At 37.2% G+C, this 23,577-nt stretch overlaps 1 protein-coding gene across 5 annotated transcripts in view; it reads right to left on the bottom strand.

Annotated features, from left to right (window-relative positions):
* osbpl9 (oxysterol binding protein-like 9) overlaps positions 1 to 22,809 on the bottom strand; it is a 37,600-nt gene extending 14,791 nt beyond the window's left edge. For 3 of the 5 annotated variants that reach the window (XM_066644227.1, XM_066644229.1, XM_066644230.1), the window contains exons 1-8: positions 22,682 to 22,809; positions 18,539 to 18,589; positions 15,643 to 15,721; positions 6,852 to 6,928; positions 829 to 924; positions 601 to 648; positions 211 to 240; positions 68 to 118 (exon numbers count right to left, since the gene is read on the bottom strand). In XM_066644227.1, coding sequence (XP_066500324.1) covers positions 68 to 118; positions 211 to 240; positions 601 to 648; positions 829 to 924; positions 6,852 to 6,928; positions 15,643 to 15,721; positions 18,539 to 18,589; positions 22,682 to 22,792 — 543 coding nt within the window. In that variant the 5' untranslated portion in view covers positions 22,793 to 22,809. Of the gene's footprint in view, positions 1 to 67; positions 119 to 210; positions 241 to 600; positions 649 to 828; positions 925 to 5,191; positions 5,378 to 6,851; positions 6,929 to 15,642; positions 15,722 to 18,538; positions 18,590 to 21,277; positions 21,297 to 22,681 lie in introns of those variants that run through there. The other 2 variants (XM_066644231.1, XM_066644232.1) reach the window with 2 other exon arrangements.
* Between the last annotated feature and the right edge of the window lie 768 nt (positions 22,810 to 23,577).

The following is a 23,577-nucleotide window of genomic DNA, read 5'->3' as shown; positions in this document are numbered from 1 at the left end:
GGATTACACACATTACAAAGACATAATGCTGATGCTGTCAAAACAAGCATAATAGGCTTTCACTTACCTTGGCAATCTGAAGCAATACTATACAGTGTTTGATAGATTCTACCATACTCTAGAAAACAAAAATACAAACAAAACAACGTTAAAGTCAAATCTGACAGAGATTCTTTTTTAGAAAATGAAAGAAATTATGGACATACTTACACAAGTTGTTTCTTTCAGGTTCTCAATTTTCTAAAAGAAAGAAAGAAGAAAGTCAGGGGATTTATGTTTAATAAAGCTGGGTTATAAACATTTGAACAATAGTTCACAAGAAAAAAAGGACAATGAAAGACAAAAGTGGAAAGAGGTGGAAAGGTGGATTCCCAGAAAATTTAAAAAATTTGAATCTATATTATCTATAGCTTAAAAATTAATTTTAAACATAAATCAATCTAGAGCTAGTAACTAGTCAAAACCTCACTGCCCATTCATTAGACAATACTCAAAACTTTAATTCAAATTCTCTCAAATCTCATTTCCTGTTTAAAAGAACAACAAATATATATGCTCTCCAGGAAATGTTCTTAAGAAATGATGCTGATAATGACTTACTCTGCGTGCGTCGTCATCTTTGCAGTCTTTTATCTTTTCATCAAAGAGCTACAGAAAAGGTAAAGAACACCCATGTCTGGTTTATGAGAACACACAAAAATCCTGTAAAAGTATGCTAATTAATCAATTATTAAATAACTACAAAAACAATATTTAAGGAATTACCCATTTTAAATGAAGCAAAAACCATACAGCTCATTTTTTGTTTTTACCCAAGACAAAGCTTACCTTTAACTGGTCAATCAGAATCTGCAAGTACGCATCTGCCTCTGCAAGCTTTTTGTCAAAGTCTTGGACGCTTGGAACAAATGCTGACTCTGCCTCCTGGAATTGAAAGTGAAAAAGACTATTCTGAATCATTGCTCTAGTCATAAACACCTCCATTCTGTTCCTACTCTATGCTCTAGATCTGCTTTTCGACTTTCAGCAGGAGACCTGAAGACCAGGCTGCAGCACTATACCCAGTCTGTTCCCTTTTCTAAACAGGCTAATGAGATTAACTGAATTACACAATTAGAATACTGTTTAAAAAAAAAAATCAGACTGGACAGAGAGGCCACCCCAACCACACAGACATGAAGAACAGAGGCCAATAAATGAGGAGGCATTTGAAATTTGAAACAGCATTTTTAGACCAGAACAGATATTGCCTGTAAAAACACAAATAGTTGGAGTGCTATTTTCTGTTAAGGGACATTCTGTGTTCAGCTAAGAACAGTGTACTGTGCCCTCTTCCCCTTTTGCCTTTGATATAAAAGGCTATCCTTGAATGGTTGTCATTATTTTATGTACACATATTGGACAGGAATTCTATATGTTCATTTGACTAATAAGTCCAAACCAGAAACAAAACAGTACTGAAAAAATATATATATTATATATAATATCAAGACTGTCAAGCAAGTAAAAAAATAAATAAATAAAATAACTAATTAATTGCACAATTTGCTGTGATTAATCGAACCTTGTGAACTCAATAGTAGCAACATTGTGTTTACATAGCTAAATAAAACTACAATACTAGACTCTGTAAAAAAAAAAATAATAATGATAGTAATTATGGGAGAAAGTTATGTCCAAATATTGTAAAATGATTAATTAGCATTAAAAAAATGTTAAATTCCCACATGCATTAGGGTGTGCATATATTGCCACCTTATGGCCCACACATCACAGCCAGCCAATATGGATTTGGGTCTTGACACTTGTATATAGAGATTTCTCTGAATACTTTGAAGCTTTTAAACCATTATGTACAACAGGTGAGTAAAATTCCAGGTCTCTTCCTATTTTGACAAACTTGATTCTTGAATATTGAATCCTATAATATTCATGTTTTTGTATTTTTAGTAAATATACAGTTTTTTTATACAAGCACCACACTTCAAGAATATGAATTATTTTAATAATAGTAATCTTAGGTGCAACACCTGTCACATCTTAAAAAATACAATCTATTACTTTATTAAATGAAATATAACTTATGGTTTTAACCATTTAGTTCTGTTCACGTTCAGCTTCATTTTTATGTAATTTTGGGGAAAGGACATATTCAATTTTAGTAATTAAAAAATACCCTTTAGGTTTAAATCTGTAGTTAAATTAACCAACAGACACGCAACTGTACCAGCATGGTTACATATTGATAGTAAAGTATCAAGTACTCCCCAGTCTAGGCTCTGTTCTGTGCAGAAAGGCTTGACCAATTTTACGACGACCTCCAGGGCAGGAAGTGACCAAACTGCAGCTCATGAAGGGCAGATTAAGAAAAGCCATTGACAGCTCTCTGCCATTTTACCACACAGAGGTAGAGCAGAGTGTACTAAGCGAGTAAAAGGCTCAAAGTCTCTTGTGCTGCTCACACCTCACTTTTTCATAGTTTTCATAGGGAGCAAAGGTTGATGGAAGTAACCTTAAGAGAACATGTGACCTAGTGAGTCTGTCAAATATAGATATAAAAAAATCCCATGTTTACGTCTATAAAATAAATAAATAAATAATGGCATTTTCTGTGTTAACATGAAACTACTTCTAGTTAAAATAAACAGGTTGAATTTTTAGGTTAAAAGTTCAGTTGCAGCAAGTCGTTTATAAGGTAAATGTGAAGAATACGTATTACACATATACAAGCTGTTAGAAGTAGGAAGCCACACCTTCCCCAACCTCCTTGTACAAACAAACACACAAATGAATCTCTATTGCAAAGGAAATGTCTAATTTCCTCATAAATTTCAGATATCGTAACTGATGCTTTAATTACAAGAAAAAAATTTTTTTTCCCCCATCGTATTATCCAAAAGTCATGCAATATTTTAAACAACTGTGCTAAAAAATCATTTGAGGTGATATCCCATTATCTTATTATGATGACAAGCAACTAAATTTTAAACAAACTTTTGACTCTGTAGGCTAGATTTGTCTAGGTTTAGACGTTCAATATATGATTAGTCCTTTTGCACATTCACATTAAAAGCTTGATTTATTACACACAGTAAAATTATATTATTAAAATGTTTTTATATAATTATAGAAAAACATACGAAACAAAAAACTTAAATATTGCATTTTTTTGATAGCAGAATTATCAAACCTAACTACATAGAAAGTTGTCAGTTATTCACATTATTGTTGCTGCAAACAAGAAAAAAATTAACCAGATGTGTCTACCTCTGTTGGGTATGAATGGTCAAATTTTAGCCCTAACAGGTCCAAAACCTGTATTTGAAATCCCAAACTATACTCATGTAAGTAAACCATATAAGTGATGCACTGTTGTATGACAGAAAACCCAGGGTTAGTTCCTGAATTGGCACAAGTCACAATTTTATTAATTTAAGAACATTTAAACCCTTATTATAGTTATTAGAAATAAGATTCAAGTTTGCATGCAAACTGTAACCCTGTGTCATAAAACATATAAACAAAAATATTCAACGAAGATATACAATAAAATATACATGTTTTGTATTTTAATTTATTGTGCTGTTTTATTTAAGAGGACATTGCCACACATTAGGGACAAAAAGGGACAAACCCATTAACTGTGAAATTAGACAACAAATAAGCAGTTCTGAAAAGATACATGGTGAGAAAGATGCTGTGGTTCTTGGTCTTTGTGGTATTTTTACCAAAGCATGTCAATTTAAAAAAAATCCTCAGTGATCTGTGTTAAAATTACTATGTGTCACTTTTAAAGCTTAAACAAAGTCCATTAGCATGGGCATGAATCAGGTATGAATCAGTTTCATTTGTATTCATCTCTATTTTCACTGTTAAATAAATGAAGAAAAAAAAAGAACAAGTATTAAACAATATTAAAGAACGATTTTCAGAGTAAACTAAAACAAAACGTATATAATTTAAAACCGACTACAAATAACACCAGTGCAGTCATGCAATGTTACATTAACGTAACAACGTGACATGCAGCACGTCTGAACCCCTCTGTGTATTTTTCATAATCATGTTATGATCTGAAGACAATAGAGGAAAGATGTGCTGGCACACAGTCCCTCAATGACTAACCATTTAAACACCTGTACTTGTAGTGTTTAAGAGCTGACAGGAAACAGACAAGTTTCCAGTATGACTAAAAAAGCCTGAGTCACAGCTGAGCCCAAATCATGGCAGTGAAGACTAAAATCCATAAAAAAACTACAGAGATGTTCTTGATATCACAAAATTATATTTCTAGAACACAACTTCATGTATCATAAAAATATTTAACAAAAAAAAAAGTACATAAGATGGGCATTTAAAAGTAGGCAGTCCTGCTTACACGACTACCTCACAGAAAGAAATACACAGCTATGAGAAATTAAATCAGATAAACGAAGTGTGTTCTATTTCTGGCTAGGTTTATTACGGGACAGGATCAGATTTTGAATTTTCTTTCCCTTCTTTATCTGATTTCAATTTTTTCCCTCCTATCACCCCAAAGCAGACAATCAGTATTACATCAGATCTATAACTATGACGTTGTGTTTCTGGGTCTTCTGTAAGTTATTTTTGTCACTGTTGTATTTCTACCAAACACACACACATTCATGCCTAGTACATTCAGTATTTTCAAACAGAAAAAACTTTCTATTTCACTTTCAGAAAATGTTTTTAAAAAGATGTTTGGTGTGTCAACAAAGGCAGATACACACACACAGTGAGCAAACACTACAGATACGAGCCTTACCCAACTGAGCGCGCTCTCTCTCTCTCTCTCTCTCTCTCTCTCTCTCTCTCTCTCTCTCTCTCTCTCTCTCTCTCTCTCTCTCTCTCTCTCTCTCTCTCTCTCTCTCTCTCTCTCTCTCTCTCTCTCTCACACACACACACACACACACACACACACACACACACACACACACACACACACACACACACACACACACACACACACACACACACACACACACACACACACACACACACACACACACGATTATATATTGTCATTAACAGTTACAGGCAAATACACTTGAATCTAATACAAAAGCCACGGTCCGTAAACTAACGCTGCTTCCGGAACCCACAGACACATATTCATACAAAATGACCCATAAACACTGCATAAATAAGTTTCAAAAACAGGCATACTCACAGCATTCCTGACTCTACCACACAGTGACATTAAACAAGCACTGTCCCTCTCCACCACTCTCCTGCTCTTTAATTACTCTATTTTTCCCCTTTGCGGGCCAATTCTGTTTCTATTTCCAAGAAATGACAACAGCAGATCTCAAATATATCTCCATCAAGCTTCTGTTTTATTGAGTAAATAGAGTCTAAACTGTTTCAAGACACCCATGACAGGAAGTGTGGACTTCCTCAAACCAAAAAAGAAAGATGAAAAGAAAAAAAGAAAAAAGACCCCTAACGGTACGCAACAAATGTGAACAGCTGTCCTGATTGGATCAGCCTTCTGTTGCCGATGAGTAACTGCCCAAATATAGAGAGCTGTGATTGGCTCTTTTTGGCTTTTGGTATCATGTGACTGGATGACTTCACAATGTTTCCCAGGCATGCAAGTAGATGCATGCATCAGCTAGTCAGAGTTATTCTCACACAGAGCGGGGCCCAATGAGGAGAGGAAAGAAAGGAGTGGTGATAATAGAGAGGGAGAGAGAGAGAAAGAGACTGAAGCAAGGGAAAAAAGAATATTTAAAAAAGTGTGGAGCAGGGAAAACAGATGAAAAAGTAAAAGGTGACAAGGGAAGAATAAATGAGAAGATGGGGGAGAAAAACAAGAGAAGAATCAGACAAAGAGGAAAAAGAATGTGGGAGAAAAGAAAGAATAAAGCAAAAAAGAGAAACAACTCACAAATTAACAGGGAAAAAAATAGTTTGGTCCCAACAGTTTTGATCCCTGAACAAGAGGATGACAGCTAGGTGGTAGTGAAAAAAATGTTGAAAGCATTTTCCAAAGGGCAGAAAAGAATCAAGTGCGAAAAGAGAGAAAATGAAAGCTGAGGTAAATGGGCCAAGCCTCCCTCTTTATGTCGAGCTGTCCTCATCTCCCTGAGGCTGGTAACACACACACACACACACACACACACACACACACACACACACACACACACACACACACACACACACACACACACACACACACACACACACACACACACACACACACACAGAGAGTGACCTGAGAGTGACCTGTCCACAACCTCTGGTCTAACCCAACATTTTACACCTTGCTCTACTTAATGCTAAAAGTAGCCAGAGAAAATGCTTTTCTTTTTTACTTGAAATTCTAACAAGGAGAAACTATATTTAAATATACATAAGCTTGCAAAAAAGTGTGATAATCATTCTAGTTGTTTTCTTTGTATTTAAAATACCCCACATATCCCAAAGAATTCAGACACCGCCACCAATTACAGAAACCTATTTTCAATTACACACACAGTTTGTATAATCTATAATAAACCATTTTCAATATGCTGAGATGCTCTGAATCAGCCAAACATGCCAAGTAATGACAGACAGAGCAGGATTTAATCAGGGATTCTGCATTATCCTGAATCTTTCAATGAAAAATCTACATTAAGAATGCTCTGTCATTCACTGACCAGCCATATCATTTTGACCATAAAACCACTTGCTCTTTATATATAAATAATTCTGTAATGGTTTTGAGCTAAAAAAAAATGGAATCTTCTTTGAGTCTACTTAATGACTGTTTATTCCTTTGACAGGAAGCCCTAGGAATGTAAAATGTGATGTTGTCTTGTTCCATACGGGCTGAAAGCTCTTACCCGTAGCTGGAGGGCGTGCCGCAGAATTGTTCCCTCTAAGGCGTGGATCCACTTCTCCCGCTCATCAGCATCTCGAGCTGCCAGGGCACACATCCAAAAGCACAACCCGTTAGCAACAGCAGCAAATTCATGGGACGGGGAAAACAGGAGGGAAAAGGAGGAGGTGCAGAGTGAGTGAGAGGGGTATGAAGTGAGTGAGCGAGACAGCATAAAGGGTTCTAACAGTGTCAAAGTTTAATCCAGCCATAAGGATGAGAGAGAGGTGTGAAGGCGCAACTATTTTTTTGTATAATTGCAAGAGGTATTCTACCCCCCAAAAAAATGTAAATAAATAAATGAATATATAATGTTTTATCTCTTTTTTTCTTTTCTTTGAAGAGTTCCAAGAAAAGAAATATATATATGGAGACTAACTCTTGCAATCAGGCAAAAAGAGCCTCCACTCCTCTCTCGCATCCTTATGGCTATATATATATATATATATATATATATATATATATATATATATATATATATATATATATATATATCCCTAGAGGCAAGGATGTGACTGTGACTGTGTTACAGTGATTTTATTACTTATTACTGTACATATTATACAAATGTACATTTCAGTTTCAGTGATTTCATTCAATAAACAAGTGGTTCCCAAAAATTTTTCTGCAGTGCCATCCTTATGTACCTGAGAAACACACATAGATACTATGCATTTTGCTTCCAACCACCACCATATTTTTAAACATTGTATTTTATACAAAACTGCAACTTATTGGACAAAGCAGTGCTCTATTCCCCCACTCTGGGAACCAATACCATATACCACTGCAAGACACTCAAAAAAAGTTAGAACAGAGGCATGTTTATTAGTTTTAATTCGCCTTTCCTTTTAATTACACGTTTTCATTGGTTGTAAACTTAGAATACAAACCAATGAAGTTTTGCAAGTTACATTTTTAACCTATTCTTGCTTGGTACACAACTTCAGCTGCTTAACAGTTCAATATATTCATTGTCTGACTCTGTGTCACGGATCTAGACTACAGGCAAGCCAGTCTATCACATGCAATCTGTGTCTACGAAGACATGCTGTTCTAGCACATCCAGAATGAACCCTGGTATTGTTTTGCTGAACTAACCATGGTCTTTACAGGAAATATTACGGCATTGAAGGAAGATGTTTCTCTCTAAAATCCCCATAAACACCCCCACAGCAAATAGGTACCCTCACAGCTATGCAAATTGTTAAATTAATTCTGATCCCTTATGGCTGATCTTCAGACTGTGATTTTGCATGATCTGCCATCTGAGGGGTGGTAGGTCATTCACATATCTGGATTCCTCTGGATTCCCTGAATCTTTTTAAAATATTATGTATGGGATATTGTACATTTTTTGCAGTCTTGCATTCAGAAATGTTGTTTCTGGACAGCCTGAAAATCTCTCACAAATTTTGAAACACAATGATTCATAACCCATCTCTGCTTGCAAACATTGTGCCTTTGGTGGATGCTCCTTTTATACACTGTATGCTTACTTATAAAGGAATTATACAAAGCATTGTTATATGGCGGAGTTTTTTTTTTTTTTTTTTTTTAAATGCTGTTTCTCTGTAAAAACTGGAGAACCTTTGTCATTTAAATAAACATTTAAGGGATTTAAACAAATCATAAATTCTTGTTGCCTGTTATATTTTATATAAAAAAGCTGCAGTAAATTTGTAATTTTTTTTGTATAAATTTGTACTACAGCTTTTTATATAAAATATAACTGGCAACAAGTCACACTTCTAAATTACAGGAAAAACGCCAGTGCTTTACATTTCATAGCTTAACTTGCAGGAAGAATTGTTCGGGCGCTGCAACTAAATATGGTACAAAAATACTGAACAAATAACAGAAGAAATTAATGATTAGCTCAAGTTACATTAACCAGGGGGAGGATCTATAAACACAAATCAGTGGCTTAAAGAAATGTCAACACATTTTCAATCTGTGTATCAACTGTATTAATTGTGCTGCAAGACTGAATATTATTAACCTAACACCATATCCTTTTGCAACCCGCTTGAAGTACATGCCCTATACCTGCATGGTATTTACAATCAAAGACAAACATGGCCCATCCCTGTGTTAACTGACAAACGACACATAAGATTATACAGGTATATTGCCTACCACCCTGTTTATGGAACCATGCCACAGAAAAACATTTGTGCTAAATTCAAGTTAAATCAATAACTGCAGCATCATTTGGCAGGGTGAATGACAATGAAACATGAGCAGAAGCATTAGGCTTCATATGGAAAATCTCATCTCAGTACAGTAGCTCATTACAGATACATAAAGTCTGCACTCGATATTATATAAACTACATACAATATATTGAGGGGACATATTTGTGGATTTGTAGGTCAAAACAATGACATTCATGACATTTTTCAGTTTGGATTTAGACCAAATCACAGCACAGAAACAGCTCTAACAAGAGTAACTAATGACTTACTCCTTTCACTTGATAAGGGCTATATCTCTATTCTGGTGCTGCTTGACCTTAGTGCAGTGTTTGATACCATAGATCATGTGATGCTTCTTGATAGGCTGGAAAATCTGGTAGGTATAAAAGGATCTGCACTCTCTTGGTTCAGATCCTATTTATCTGACCGTTACCAATTCGTTTATCTGAATAATAAATCCTCTAATCATACTTTAGTTAAACATGGTGTTCCACAAGGGTCAGTGCTTGGCCCTGTATTGTTCACACTCTACATGCTGCCACTGGGTAGACTGATCCGTAATCATGGTATTCAATTCCACTGTTACGCTGATGACACACAACTGTATATATCAGCCAAACCTAATGATGTTGCTTGTCTACGTAAAATAACAGAATGTCTAACTGAAATTAAAGACTGGATGATGCAAAATTTTCTCATGTTAAATTCTGATAAAACCGAGGTCTTGTTACTAGGTACAGATACTCAGAAAAATTCACTCAGAAATGCTGCTATTAATCTTGATAATTCAACAGTAAAACACAGTACCATAATTAAAAACTTAGGGGTAGCCTTTGATTCGACTCTCACATTTGATACCCACATATCCAATACAGTCAAAACCGCCTTCTTCCACCTACGCAATATTGCCAAAATTCGGCATATTTTATCCATAAAAAATGCAGAGAAACTAGTGCATGCTTTTATAACTTCACGTCTAGACTACTGCATGGCGCTCCTGGCAGGAAGCTCGTTCAAAGCGTTACATAAGCTTCAGTTAGTTCAAAATGTAGCAGCCAGGGTGCTCACTAGAGCTAGAATATTTGACCATATCACCCCAGTTTTCTTGTCCCTACACTGGCTACCCGTAAAACTTGTATTGACAATAAAATAACTCTCTAAATGGTTTAGGCCCGCAGTATCTAACTGAACTTCTCATACCTTATCGCCCGTCACGTACACTTCGTTCACAGGATGCCCATCTACTCTTAGTTCCTTGCATTAAGAAAAAGACTACAGACAAGAGGAAGAGCGTTTTCTCACAAAGCTCCTCAACCCTGGAATAGCCTTTGATTACTGTTCGGAGCTAAGGCACACTCTCAATCTTTAAATCTAGACTAAAAACCTACCTTTTCAAACAAGCTTATGGTTAATCACTCACTTTCAGGTTACTCCTTCTACTAGTCTTAAAGCTGGTTTTCATATTATCACTGCTCTGTATTAACCCTGTCATACTACAATGGCTACAGATTTTTAGTTAGCTTTCTGGTACCCACCAACACACTGTCTGTTGCTGGGTTCTCTTGCCTGACCCGTGGAAGCTTTTTTCACAGGACAATTTTGACCGTTCTTTACCATGAACCTACTAACCTCTGTATTTTTATTTGTTCCCTTTGTCTGGTTTTCTTTCTCCTGTCTCTCTCATGGTTTGAGATGTCCAGCTGCTCTCCAGGTGTTGCCCTGATCCAGCCCCTGTGTGTCCTGTACAAGATCCTGGCCTTGTCTCATCTACACTATCATGCTTGGCCATGTTGTTTTATCTCAAATTAACTCTGCACCTACTTTTAACTCACACAGAATCACTGATCACCTCCTCCTTCCTCAGACTCATATATCACTAATATTCTACATTCATATTACTATAACCCATTCATCTGTCATCAGTTCTTTTACTTCTCTTCTGTTCTCAGTACTTCTGAGGATGGGTTCCCTGTATGAGTCTTGGTTTCTTCCAAGGTTTCTTCCTCGTGTGCTGAGGGAGTTTTTCCTTGCCACTGTTGCCTGTGGCTTGCTCATAGGAGGCTTGGACCCGGATCTCTGTAAAGCTGCTTTGTGACGACTTTTTGTTGTGAAAAGCACTATATAAATAAAATTTGATTGATTGACATATGAAATACATTTTGATTTTAAAAAATTGGGGCTCTCTAATTTAATAAAAGCACTTTTATAAATGTTAGTGGAAAATGAATGCCGTAGACGCGAGATGAACAAGTGCACCTGTGTTCTAATGATAATAACTACAGTAACGAAGGAGAAAGTGAGATAAAGATATTCTCCTTGCACATGTTTTATATTAGGGTAGTGCTGGGTGATATGAGCGCAAATCAATATCACAATTAGTTTAACATTTTACCATGATTACGATTAATGAATTATTATTATTATTATTTTTTTTACCCTCACAGTTCAGTGACGAGGCTTGTACTGTAAACATGCTTCAGTATTAAATATGGGATATTTTTTCTAATGTTTCTGGGAGCTTGTTCCTCACGTTTTTTTCTCAATGTTGACATCTGACTTCTTTTTGTTCAGTGTCATCTTAATTATTGTCAATTTTCTATTAATTACCCAGCCCCATATTAGGGTAATGGCCTTATATATAAGAGAGAGAGAGAGAGAGAGAGAGAGAGAGAAGAGAGAGAAGAGAGAGAGAAAGGCATCTCAGGAAGGCATCTAATATCCATGGCTAATTTCACACTGGTGCATTTAAGCATCCACAGCACACGCAACATAGGCCAAAATCAGGCAGTATGCAGACTGGTTACACACACAGTCCTCTGCAATGCTGCTGTTTTGAGGTTTTGTCTAGCCACTCATTCATCCCTCTATCTTTCAGTCTGTCTTACAACTTCACATACTCATTCTCATTCTCACTGTTTTACTCTCTCTCTCACACAAACACACACACTGGGAATGAGAGACTAACTGTTGGGTTTCCAACAATAAAGTAGCTATTAAGGAACACTCCAACCTTTTTTCAAACTAATTATCAGACTGTCCATTGCCACAGAACATTTTGTTTTGATTATAAAATAAACATTTTTCACTTGAAAAGCAGTTATACTCATGGCAATAAGAACCTGCTAATTGACTTCATTTAAAACGGTTCTGAGTCTACAGTTGTCTGTACTTTTCAAGGAATAACACTGTTTTTGTTTTTGTCCCTGGTAAACAAACATACAATACATGTGGTAGACATTAGAATGAAGGATCTATGTCTATGGTCAGGTCAATGACACTGTGCATTGTTTGTGAAGTGGCTTCTCAGTAAGCTGGCATGCTGAAAGGGGCTTTTAGGCAGACTGATATTGGGCCCCGAAAGAGCCCAATGAATTATAGATGCTGCCTTAAATAGCAAGTACAGTATTTTCTGAGCTGCCACTGCACTTTTCAACTGCCAGGGAAAGAAAATGTGCATCACACAATCTTCTAAATATTCTTCTATTGCTCAAACTTAACTACAATCCAAAGAGTTTCTACCTACAATACATAAATTTGTTTCCTACCCTCATAGTGTCGTTTCTGCAGTGCTGAGCCCATAGTAGCAACAACATAGGATCTGTTCTCACTTACAGGTCAGTGAAGCATCACAATCATTTTGAAACCTGAAATTTTAAGGTAGAAAAACTAAATAGTATTCTTTTTAAATCTATAGTGATTAATAAAGGAGTGAACAGTATGGCTAATGCCTTTGGTGTTGAATGAGGCTAGGAAAGGGTTTTAATTATTCTTTTGACTGGTCTAAGACTTATGCATAGTACTGTGTGTGCTGTCTTTATACAATATCAAACTCCATTGTACTACTTCAATAAAGGCCATTCCATCATTCATTCTTAGCTCTTCCTATTAGTGCTGGCTGGCTGAGTCACATAATTGCACGTAGCACAGCACCTTGCCTGACACCTCTCATTGCCATGACAGCACATCCTCACCTGCTCAGTATTCAGCACTTTTCAGCACTCTGCGTATCTCTTTTAGAGGCCTGCAGATACAGCCTGGCTGGAAAATATGTCCATTACGCACAGTATTATACACCTGCAATGCACACATAAAACCCTCTCCAATACCAAATTGCTGTGTAATAATACATGTAAGTTTATGCTGTGCTTTTGTGCTAATTTTATTGTTTTTGCTTTTTCCAGTTTATTTTCCATTCCAAGACTGTAAGTTTCTATTTTGGCCATAATAATACTTTTTCCAAGGGCCTCTGGTATGTTTCAGACCATTATGGTTAAACAATTAAACAATATTTCCTAAATTAGCTGTCTTGATCGTGAAGTAAATTATTAAAATGCTACACATATTTATTTGGCTCAGATAAATAGCATTATTTGTCAAAGTCTGTTATACTACCATTCTAAACAAATAAGCTAATTGCAGCTACTATAACTCAACCTCAAAAAGTCTAGTAATTTAATTGTGTCTCCGCATAACACCAGCCCAACTTTTGTTTTGATAAAGTACTGAAATTGTTACACCACTACTGCAGAGCATACAACCATTTCTACTGAGAAGAAAATTGTTCCTTGTCCTGCTGGACATGGGAGATGTGACGGCAGAAGAAAGAGTCCCTTAGGGACGGGCAGGCCGGATGGAGAAACAAAGTTTCTCTCACTGCTCCCAAGCTTTGGCTACATACTCAGGGGAAATCAGAGAAAGAGGCGATGCTTCATGTTTTCATGGGAACACTTCTGGATGCAGTTACTGACTCAAACCGTTTTCATTCTTGGTTAGCAAAATAAGAGGTGCGACAGATTACATACTGTCATGAAATTAGATGGTTTCAGCAGAAGGAGGGTTTGTGGAAAGGCATCTTTTCTGAGATCAGGTCTAGGTATGATGTGACAAGGTAAATCAGCAATATGCACTGAAAGCATTTAGAGCTGGGTGATATAGCTGAAAAATATATCATGATAATATATTTAATTTCAGTGGATATTGAGCAATACTGATTATTTTTAATCTTTTTTTATATATATAAAAAACAAGTGAAAATGCTAAACTCAAACATTTTCATAAATTATTTTTCATTTAAATTTGCTTAACATCTGCTCCAGTTATTCATATTCCTGGTCTTGTTCAGGGTGGTTATCCTGCACATTTTACACAGCAGCATTCTGATCAAACAAACAAACAAATAAACAAAATAATAAAACCCCTTCCATACTGATGGATTGGTTTTCAAGGTTTCCTCAGTATCTGCTCCTTTTATCTCACTCAACTATTTCTGTTGTTGTCAGGTCCAAGATGCAACCAAGTGAAAAACCTGTCAAAAGATTAGCTGTTTGAGTGGCTCTCACAGCACTTTCCATTATCAAGAGAAATGACTGGCTGTTTAAAAGCCAGGTTGGGAGCACATTTGAGGTTTGTTCATAAAGCCATTGAACCTATTGAACAATGTGTACAGTTCCTGGAGTACTCTTTTACAATTCTGAAAAGACAACACTAGTAATTTGATATTGAAATATTTGCATGCTAAAATGAGCACTCATCATTTCAAGATCCAACATTCCACCATTAATAAACTCACACTCCAATTGCATAATCAAGGGATAAGCAAACTACACCAGGTTCTAATAAAAGCAACATTTGTGTATCAAGGTCTTGACCTGCTCTAATCAATAAAATACTCAGCAATTGCTCAGCAGCACCAAAAGCATGAAAGCTGTGCCTGCAGAAGCACCTAGCTACAGTGCCAAGCATGCGGACGTGCATCACCTTACCCTTCCTACTGTACAGCCACAGCAGACAGTGCCGGAACATGGCAATGGGTGAGGGCATGGGGAGGGTGATCAGACCCCCAGGGAAGGGTGTGGAGAGTGAAAAATGGCTGTGTGAAAGAGGGAGAGGATGGAGGGCTAAAAGCCAAAGACCTGGAGCTCTGCGTCTTGTTTTCCTCACCAAAGCGCCACCGGACAAGGGGTGGGGAGAAAGGAGAGAGGGGTGGAGGGCTAAGAGCGACAAATGAGGTGTAATCGCCTATCGGTGACGCTCACAATCCATTCTCTGCTGGTCCAATGCCTCTGAACGCTTGATGCTCCAGAACATGCAGTGAAACTAAATGCCATATTTCAGCAACAGAAAAGATGGAACACCCATGCTGAAATACTCCCAATCCTGCAAAATCAGCTCAAATCGCTGGAGTAAGCTGCATAATATCACAGAACACGATGTCTGTATTTGACGTATGCAATGCAAATGTGCGCGCGGGTTTGTCTGTGTGTTTGTGTGATGCTGCTGATGTGCTAATGGTATAATCCGCTTAAGAAACAGAAAAAGAGCAAAGGGGAATGGATGTGGGGCAAGGGAGAGATGTGTGTGTGTGTGTGTGTGTAAGAGAGAGAGAGAGAGAGAGAGAGAGAGAGAGAGAGAGAGAGAGAGATAAAGAGACAGAGCAAGAGAACACATGAGCAGCCGGCTGATGCCTGCAACATAAACAGCAAATCCAGAGCTTTAATGGAAGGGAGAATGAGAATGAGGGGAATGATAGAATCAAACCAGAAAAAAAGAGAGTCTTACCTTGAAAATGGAAAGTCTTTTGGTCTACAGTAATAGTGAAGGTGCTGTCGTCCTCATCGTCAATGCCGATCACTGCTCCCTGAGTAAGCAAAAAAAAAAAAAAAAAAAGAAAAAAAAAGGATCGAGAGACAGTCAGACAGAGGGCCACGTCATTCTCTCGCTTTTTCTGCCTTGCTTCCTCACTCTCACACACACATGAGGAGGGGAGAATGGGTGGAGCAAAGGATGTGGGGACAAGGGACAAGGAATAGAGAAAGGGGGAGAGAGGGAAAGAGGGGGTCTGAGAAAGATAGAAGAAATTGAGATGGAGAAAAAAGAGTAAATGAAGCGGAAATGACAGAAGTGATAGAGAAAATAGATGAAAAATAAAAGAAGACAAAAGAAGTGAATGAAAAAGGTAGCAAAGAGAAGATAATGAAAAAAGAGGGGCAGGCAGTAGGGAGAGGAAAGAGGACGAGGGAAAAAAGAAAGGAAGATTTTCTAAAAGATTTGACTACAGACATTGTTTCAAACACATACAACATGTAAAAACCAACAAAAACACACCCTGAGCCAATAAATAGGAACAGCATTACAAAAACACTTTAAAAGCCTTGGCCTACACCTTTAGATTGGAGGAATATAGCAAACTGATATTTTGGACACATTTACTCCCAAACATTTAGATAACACTCGGCTAAAATATTAGGATTTTTTTGTTTTTATTTATTACTGCATTTGTGAATCCTTTAAACTGTGTATGTCTTAATAATGCCTATCCAGATTTGGTTGTAACTTATGCAATTTTTTTATGTTTATCTATGAACACCAGCAGATATGGATATGTACATTAAAAATATTGTGTGCTGGCATAAGATCACAATAGTCCATGACTGGTTCTAAACTCTGTAACACAGACCATGTATTGACTAAGAGTTGCCTGCTATTCTTCTATGTAATTCTGCTCAATACATAATGACAATACTCTACTACATTTGTTTATATTTTTTTTTATTGTACAGAATAAACCCACATTTCTGGAATGTTTTTGTAAAATGAATGTATGATTTGATTATTTAACGACAAATAACCTAAGAAAAGATTTATGGTGTTTTCAATGTGCAAAATTGTTGCATTTTTTAAATAAAAACTAAAGTTGAATTTGATGCTTGCAACATGCTAAATAAAATGTGGACATAACTTAAGAATGAAAAGAATATATTAATATCCTAATATAGAATATTATTATAGAATATTCAATTTATATAATTCTGAAAATATTTTACTATAAGCATATGAATAAGAATAGTCAAATTCTTCAAACAGTTCTAAATGTGAGACTGCAATGAGTATAGATTGTTCACACTCTATTGTACATTGAAATCTTTCAGAAAATTGAGAGATTTCTCAATATGTATAAGCCAAGGCTGGAAAACAATGTTGTACCCCATATAGACCAAAGTATTGGGGTTAAAATACTCAGGGGTCATTCAGTCCCACTGCTACAGTTGTTTAAATTTAAGCACCTAGATATGCAAACAATTGTGAAAAAATTGGTGATTTTAAAGAGCACCCATAGGAATTCACAATTTACAACACAAAGTGGGGTCTCAAGTGTGCTGAGGAGAACAATGCATAAAAGTCACCAATGACTCAATATATCCAGAGTTCCTTATCCCTGCTGGTAGCTTCATGGCATGGGTTTCCATGGCCAAGCAGGTGCAAGCAAGCCTTACATCACCAACCACAATGCCAAGCAATGAATGAAAAATTATACCAGGCCACATTTAAGTTCTGTAGGTGCAAGTATGTAACTGTACCACTACTTGAAAGTTCTACCGATGCCAGAATGTCATTGCTGTTCCATTTAAACTGGAATGGACAGTTGGTAAATGCCTGTGACATTAACTGTTTAATGAGTTTTTTATTTACAAATTGGAATTAAGTTGCTCAATGAAAACTTCAGTAATCTTTCTTGTAAGTTGTGATTAATGTTGGGCAATAAAAAGACAAAAAAATTGTTGCGATACATTTATATATGTATCTAGAAGAATGATTAAATTTTGGGCAATGGAGTTCAATAAATGTTTATTATTCCTCATTAGCACAGCCAACGGAAGCAGCCTCATCAAGCAGCACACTATCAGTAGCATATGCTATTAAGGTAAATGAACGTATGAAACCCTATGAACTTGAGAATGTATACAAGACTAAAATATGTTTAATTATACTGCTTGTGTGAATGTAAAATATAGGAATTAAGCAAGTAGTTAATAGTTAATAGTTTCTTGTTCTTTCTCTGACTGCATTCCAGTTGTGTACTACACAGTAATACAATACAATATATACTATGTACTACAATTAACATTGTGAGTTCAACAAGTCATACCAAGCTACAGTTGCAATCTTGTCTGCCATTTTCTTCAAGGCTGAAACTCAAATATCTCACTCCACACTGCTCAGTACACACTTCTCTTAACAAAATTAAACAAATATAATGTTCTATATAAGTCTAAAGTCATGTGAGTGAAAAAAAATCTCAAATAGCTATTTTCAAGTTTCATTCTCACAAGCTAATGTGCCATCTAGTGGCAAAGATTCATTAATCCAGCACAGATCTAAATGCATTTCTTCTAGCCCAGTCAGACTGATGAATATCATACACAAAAAGTGGCTTGTACACTGGTCAAGACAAAGTAATCGAAGCATAGTACTAATATTTATTTTCCTTTTAAAAATCATGCCAGATCAATGAGGATGATGTGATAAAGAGACAGGTAGGATAGAGGGGTAATCTGAGAGCATCAACCAATGAAACAAAACACAATTAATGCCTTTTAGTAACTTTTTCACCTGTCTATACCATTTCAACATCAAGAGAACTCAGCACAAGCATGAGTCAAAACTGTTTACTTACCCTCAGCCTGACACAGCCTCTTCTGGATCCACGCATCATCTTGTCTTTTGACTGTGTAAATATAGAAAAAAAAGCAGATAAAAAAAGCTGACCATTTAGTGGCATGAGTGAATGCTGTATTAACTATATATACACTAATCAATCACAACATTATGACCACCTCCTTGTTTCTACACTCACTGTTCATTCTTTCAAATCAACTGTAAAAAGGAGCACATTGAACTTCTATAATTACAGACATCTGCAGTTCTATGTATATTGTTTGCCCCCTTTCATACTGGTCTTCAGTGGTCAGGGCCCCCACAAGACCACCACTGTGCTGGTATAATCTGGGAGGTGCATCATTCTCAGCGCTGTAGTGACACTGACTTGGTGCTGGTACTAGTGGATTAGACACAGCAGTGCTGCTGGAGTTTTTAAACACTCATTGTCCACTCTGTTAGACACACCTACCTGGTCAGTCCACCTTGCAAACGTAAAGTCAGAGAGAGTAGCCCATCTGTTGCTGCAATTGTTGGCTGTCTTCTAGTCCTTCATCAGTGGACACAGGACGTTGCCCATAGGCTGGAAATTTTTATTTGGTGAACTATTTTCAGTCCAGCAGTGATGCTGAGGGCTTTAAAAACTTCTTGTCTAACACCACTGACATGGTGGTGGTGTGTTAGTGTGTGTTGTGCTGGTATGAGTGAAGGAATAAGCAAAATAATATAAACAGAGCAACAAACAGAATTATAGTATGTTTTTAAAAAACTACAAAGTGCTCCTGTATAGTCAGTGGAATTCATAGAATGGACAGTCAGTGTGGAAACAAGGTGGTGGTCATAATGTTATGGTTGATCAGTGTGTATGTGTATGTATATATATATATACACAGACAGAAACACTTTCTTTAGGTGAAAGAGTATAGCTTATAGACTTAGAAATCAAGGGGATTGAATTTATAGCAAGACTATAAACACTGACAAGTACCTACTTCGATATTAACACATGTAGATTACAAAATATCCCTGGTGGTCATTATGTGTGTACTTTCATGTCTATGAATTCTTCACTTCATTTGGCTGTGCTATTTTGCGTGTATTCATTAAACTGGTTGTTATTTCCAGTAGTATTTAAAGTTCCCCTTCAATCACTGAGTAGGCTCCTAAAATGTCTTAAAAGTAACTTAGATTCGTATTCAGAATATAGGCCACACATACTACCAAAATACACTAATATCAATCAGTTAAATCTCTCTAGCCATGATACTTAATAAATTATTATGACAGTTGAAGCAACTGGGACAAATTACCTTTTAAAAACATTTGTTGTAGCTGATGGAAATGTACCGCTATGGCTTAATGGAAGTAACTGAGCTGAAGAACAATGAAGGGGATGTGTAAGATCATGTATTGCAGCATTAGCTGTCCTCTTGACTTCCTGTTTGTACAGCTCTGATGGTGGAGTTTGCCTTGCATAAATTAATAACTAGTACTAGCCTATTCATGCTTTTAGCAGGGAGGAAAGTTCACTAGACTTGTATTACAAATCAGCATTGATTCAACAAGGGATTTATGAACTGATGCAAGTATACCCTTTTCTACCTCAAAATTTCTGAGCTTCCTCAGAACAGTTAATCGCTGCTGAGACTTCCTACAAAGAGTCAGCATGCTGAAAGGAGAGAGACTTCTCCATGCCCAGATGCCTACAGAGTTCAACCTGCTCTACTCCCACTCCTTTCTTCTCTATAGTTTCCTAAAAGAATTAGGAAAGTAAAGTGCTTGCTTTCTTACACAGCACATCTCCCTGGTCTTAGGCACTTTCAGTTCTAAAGAGCTCTCTCCAATGACAGAGGTTAAGGACTCCATATAATTATGGTATGCAATCAGAGAATGCACGACATACAAATGTGCCTAAGGGAGATACCTACCTGATGATCCCTGTGAGGAGTTAGCAATGTAGTGGGTGTTTTTGGTTACTCATGACCATTGTTAGTGGTAGATGGTTGCTGATCAGATTTTAAATTACCACAGCAACCATAGCAGTTATGTGTAGGATACTTAGGCTAAATGTTCAAAAACAGATGATAGCAGGATTGTGGTGGCGGCTAGTAAGAAGAGGATGAGCTGGGCGCTATGTTCTCTAATGGACTGGCATAGGATGTGTACAATTACTATCAATGCAAACAATTCCCCTTATATAAACAAGAAAAAAGAACAGGAGACAGAACACAACTTTGTGGAAGTATGTGGCTGTGGTAGTTGTGGATGTATATAACGCCCTATTATTGGATGTAAACCATTACCACATGTTGCTGTCTGATACATAAAAAGTTCTCAGTCCATAATATCATAGATGAACTAACCTACAGGCTTTCAAGGCAACCCAGCATGGTTTGTATGCTTACTGTATTAAATGCAGAAATAAGATCCATCGATACTATCTTGCACAAGAGTTTTGCATTGTCCAGATATCTTGTCATTTTGTCTAGGATGGTCAAGCAGGTATCTTGCACTCCTCGCTTTGGCTTAAAAGTTTACTGCTTGGGGGGCGGGGGTCAGTTTTGTCTTTGATCAGTGTGGTGAGATGTTCACACACCACCCTCTTCAAGCATTTGCACAGCACAGATGTAAGTGCTACAGGATGTAATGTTGCACTTTTAGCCTTTATTTAGTATGCACAAATCTATGAATGCGTAATAATACCCACATCTATTTTCACTTAAACTCCCACCACTCACCTGCAGCTCAAAAGACTCACCTTGCAAGTTGATGGCATTTGTTCCTTAGATTTATGATCCAAGAAATAATGTCTCTCCTAATTTGCCTGTTTGAGAACTTTTGAACAGTGCTGTTTTAATGTGGAAATTCCCTTCCATGGCAATAACTACGTATTTACACATAATCTTTTCAACAAGGACCTGTTAGCAAAGTTAAAAACTAGTTTTTCCATCTTCTTTAAAGAAGGCCAGGTGTAAAGAACTATGACAGCTCAGTGACATCACTTTTTGTGCTAGCAGCCTCAATATTTTGTTTGTATCACCTAAACCAAGTGGTAAAATGGCTAAACCAATGTCTGTTTCTTTAGGTGAAATAGAGAGAATTGACAATTTAACGTTGATGTCCAGGCTTAAAATACTGAGGCATGCTCAATAATAAGTGATAAGATCAGTCTCAGTGCCAATGGCAAAGAGTTCTGCAATGTCCTTTGGAACAAATACATTTTATTTGTCAAAAATCAGTTGTAAAATTTAGTTTGGTAGAGACATTCTGCTCCTCCCCTGATCAGGATGACTTCATTTGAACGATGCGACATATGAATGCTGTCTGCACTAGCGCAGTACGGATGGCATATATGAACTGAAAAGCATGACTACTATGACTAATTTCAACTGTACTTTATAGTTTTATGAAATTTTGCGTCCCCTATTTTCCACAGAAATTTGAGGGCAGTAACTTACTCCACTGCAAGCCCTCTGCGTTATATTGTTTTGTTCCTGAACGGTTCAACGTTTCAAAATCAAGCATGGATGCATCTGTTCTTATAACGAAAAACAACAACAAAGCATATCTCTACAGCGACAAATGTGAAGCATTTTATTTCGACTAATATTGTCAAACGATACCTGGTTTGAAAATATTATGGCAACGGGCCAAATGTGAGCACGCCGTTTAACGACAGCTCGCTAACAAGCTCCTTGACTTTTTTAATCACTTTAGGTGCTAGCTAGCTGTATTAGCCGTAAACTTAGCGCGACAAGAGCCTGGATCATAACGGTGTTTAATAATAAAACTTGTCTGGAGAATAAATTAGTGTTTCTGTAATCCGTAACGTGTCGAAGAGCAGACAAAACCTGTCACATGACACGGAGACCACCACCCTTACATTTCTGCAAACTAACAGTACTGAGCTCTGACATTATTTAATTCGCTGTGGCCTCGCTCAAATTCTGGAGGGCAAGGTTGGTGTTTCTCACTGATGATTGGCTATCACGGTCCTGACTAAAGCGTTGAGTGGGCAGTGGTCGCCGTCACTCAAATAAACCCCGCCCCCCTCAACCGAGATTCCCAACTCATGACGGCCCTCAAAGAGCGCTGTCTGTTCTCGGCTTTCAGCTAACCGAGACCAAACCACGGTCAGTTACTCCTTAGAAACAACACTTACTGTGTAGTAGGATAGCAGTCCTGCATTATAGTCCAAGACAAACCAGCGATACTGCCAACCCTTCATTAGGTTAGTCCATTTACTCAACGGACCCTCCATGATAGACGCCATCTTTACACTTAACCAACCAGAGGTGGAGGGGGAGGAGCCAGAGAGAGAAAAACACACCAAGTACCTACGTCACACCTCACTGTACCTCGGGAAGTAAATAAATATATAAACGGGGAATTGTATTATAGTCTTAGATCAGCGGTAAAAACAAGTCCTCAGACGGAATGCAACAGCTCTGTTTAACTAGCCTGTGGGTCAGCTACCAGATTTACTTTCAACAAGGCTTTCCCCTTTCATTTGGTATATTTTTGCAGGTTGCACAAACTCTTTCATGACACACAAAAAACGGATGTTTCCCAAGCTGAACAGTTGTCAGTTAGCTTATGATACTAATATTTGTTAAAACTGCATGGAATTTAGTAAGGCACCGCTATGTATATTGTTTCTCTTGTCAATTTGAGTTGGTTCCTTAGAAAATATTGCAGTAAAAGAGTTTTATTAAACTTTGTTGAGATGGTTTAGTGGACCTTTATTACATTGTTTTCATTCATTAATTCATTGTCTGTAACTGCTTATCCAATTCAGGGTCGCGGTGGGTCAGGAGCCTACCCGTAATCACTGGGGGGCCACCAGGTGGGTCAGTCATCCACAGGGCAACACACACTCACACCTATGGACACTTTTGAGTCACCAATCCACCTACCATCGTGTTTCTTGACCGTGTGAGAAAACCGGAACACCCAAAGGAAACCCACTCAGACACGGGGAGAACACACCAAACTCCTCACAGATTTTAACCTGCAACCTCCAGGTCCCTGGAACTGTGTGACTGCAACACAACCTGC

This window comes from Hoplias malabaricus, chromosome 14, assembly GCF_029633855.1.
Source record: "Hoplias malabaricus isolate fHopMal1 chromosome 14, fHopMal1.hap1, whole genome shotgun sequence".
NCBI classification, from domain to species: domain Eukaryota; kingdom Metazoa; phylum Chordata; class Actinopteri; order Characiformes; family Erythrinidae; genus Hoplias; species Hoplias malabaricus.
The sequence above is the reverse complement of the archived record's forward strand: the minus strand, read 5'-3'. Positions and strand labels throughout refer to the sequence as shown.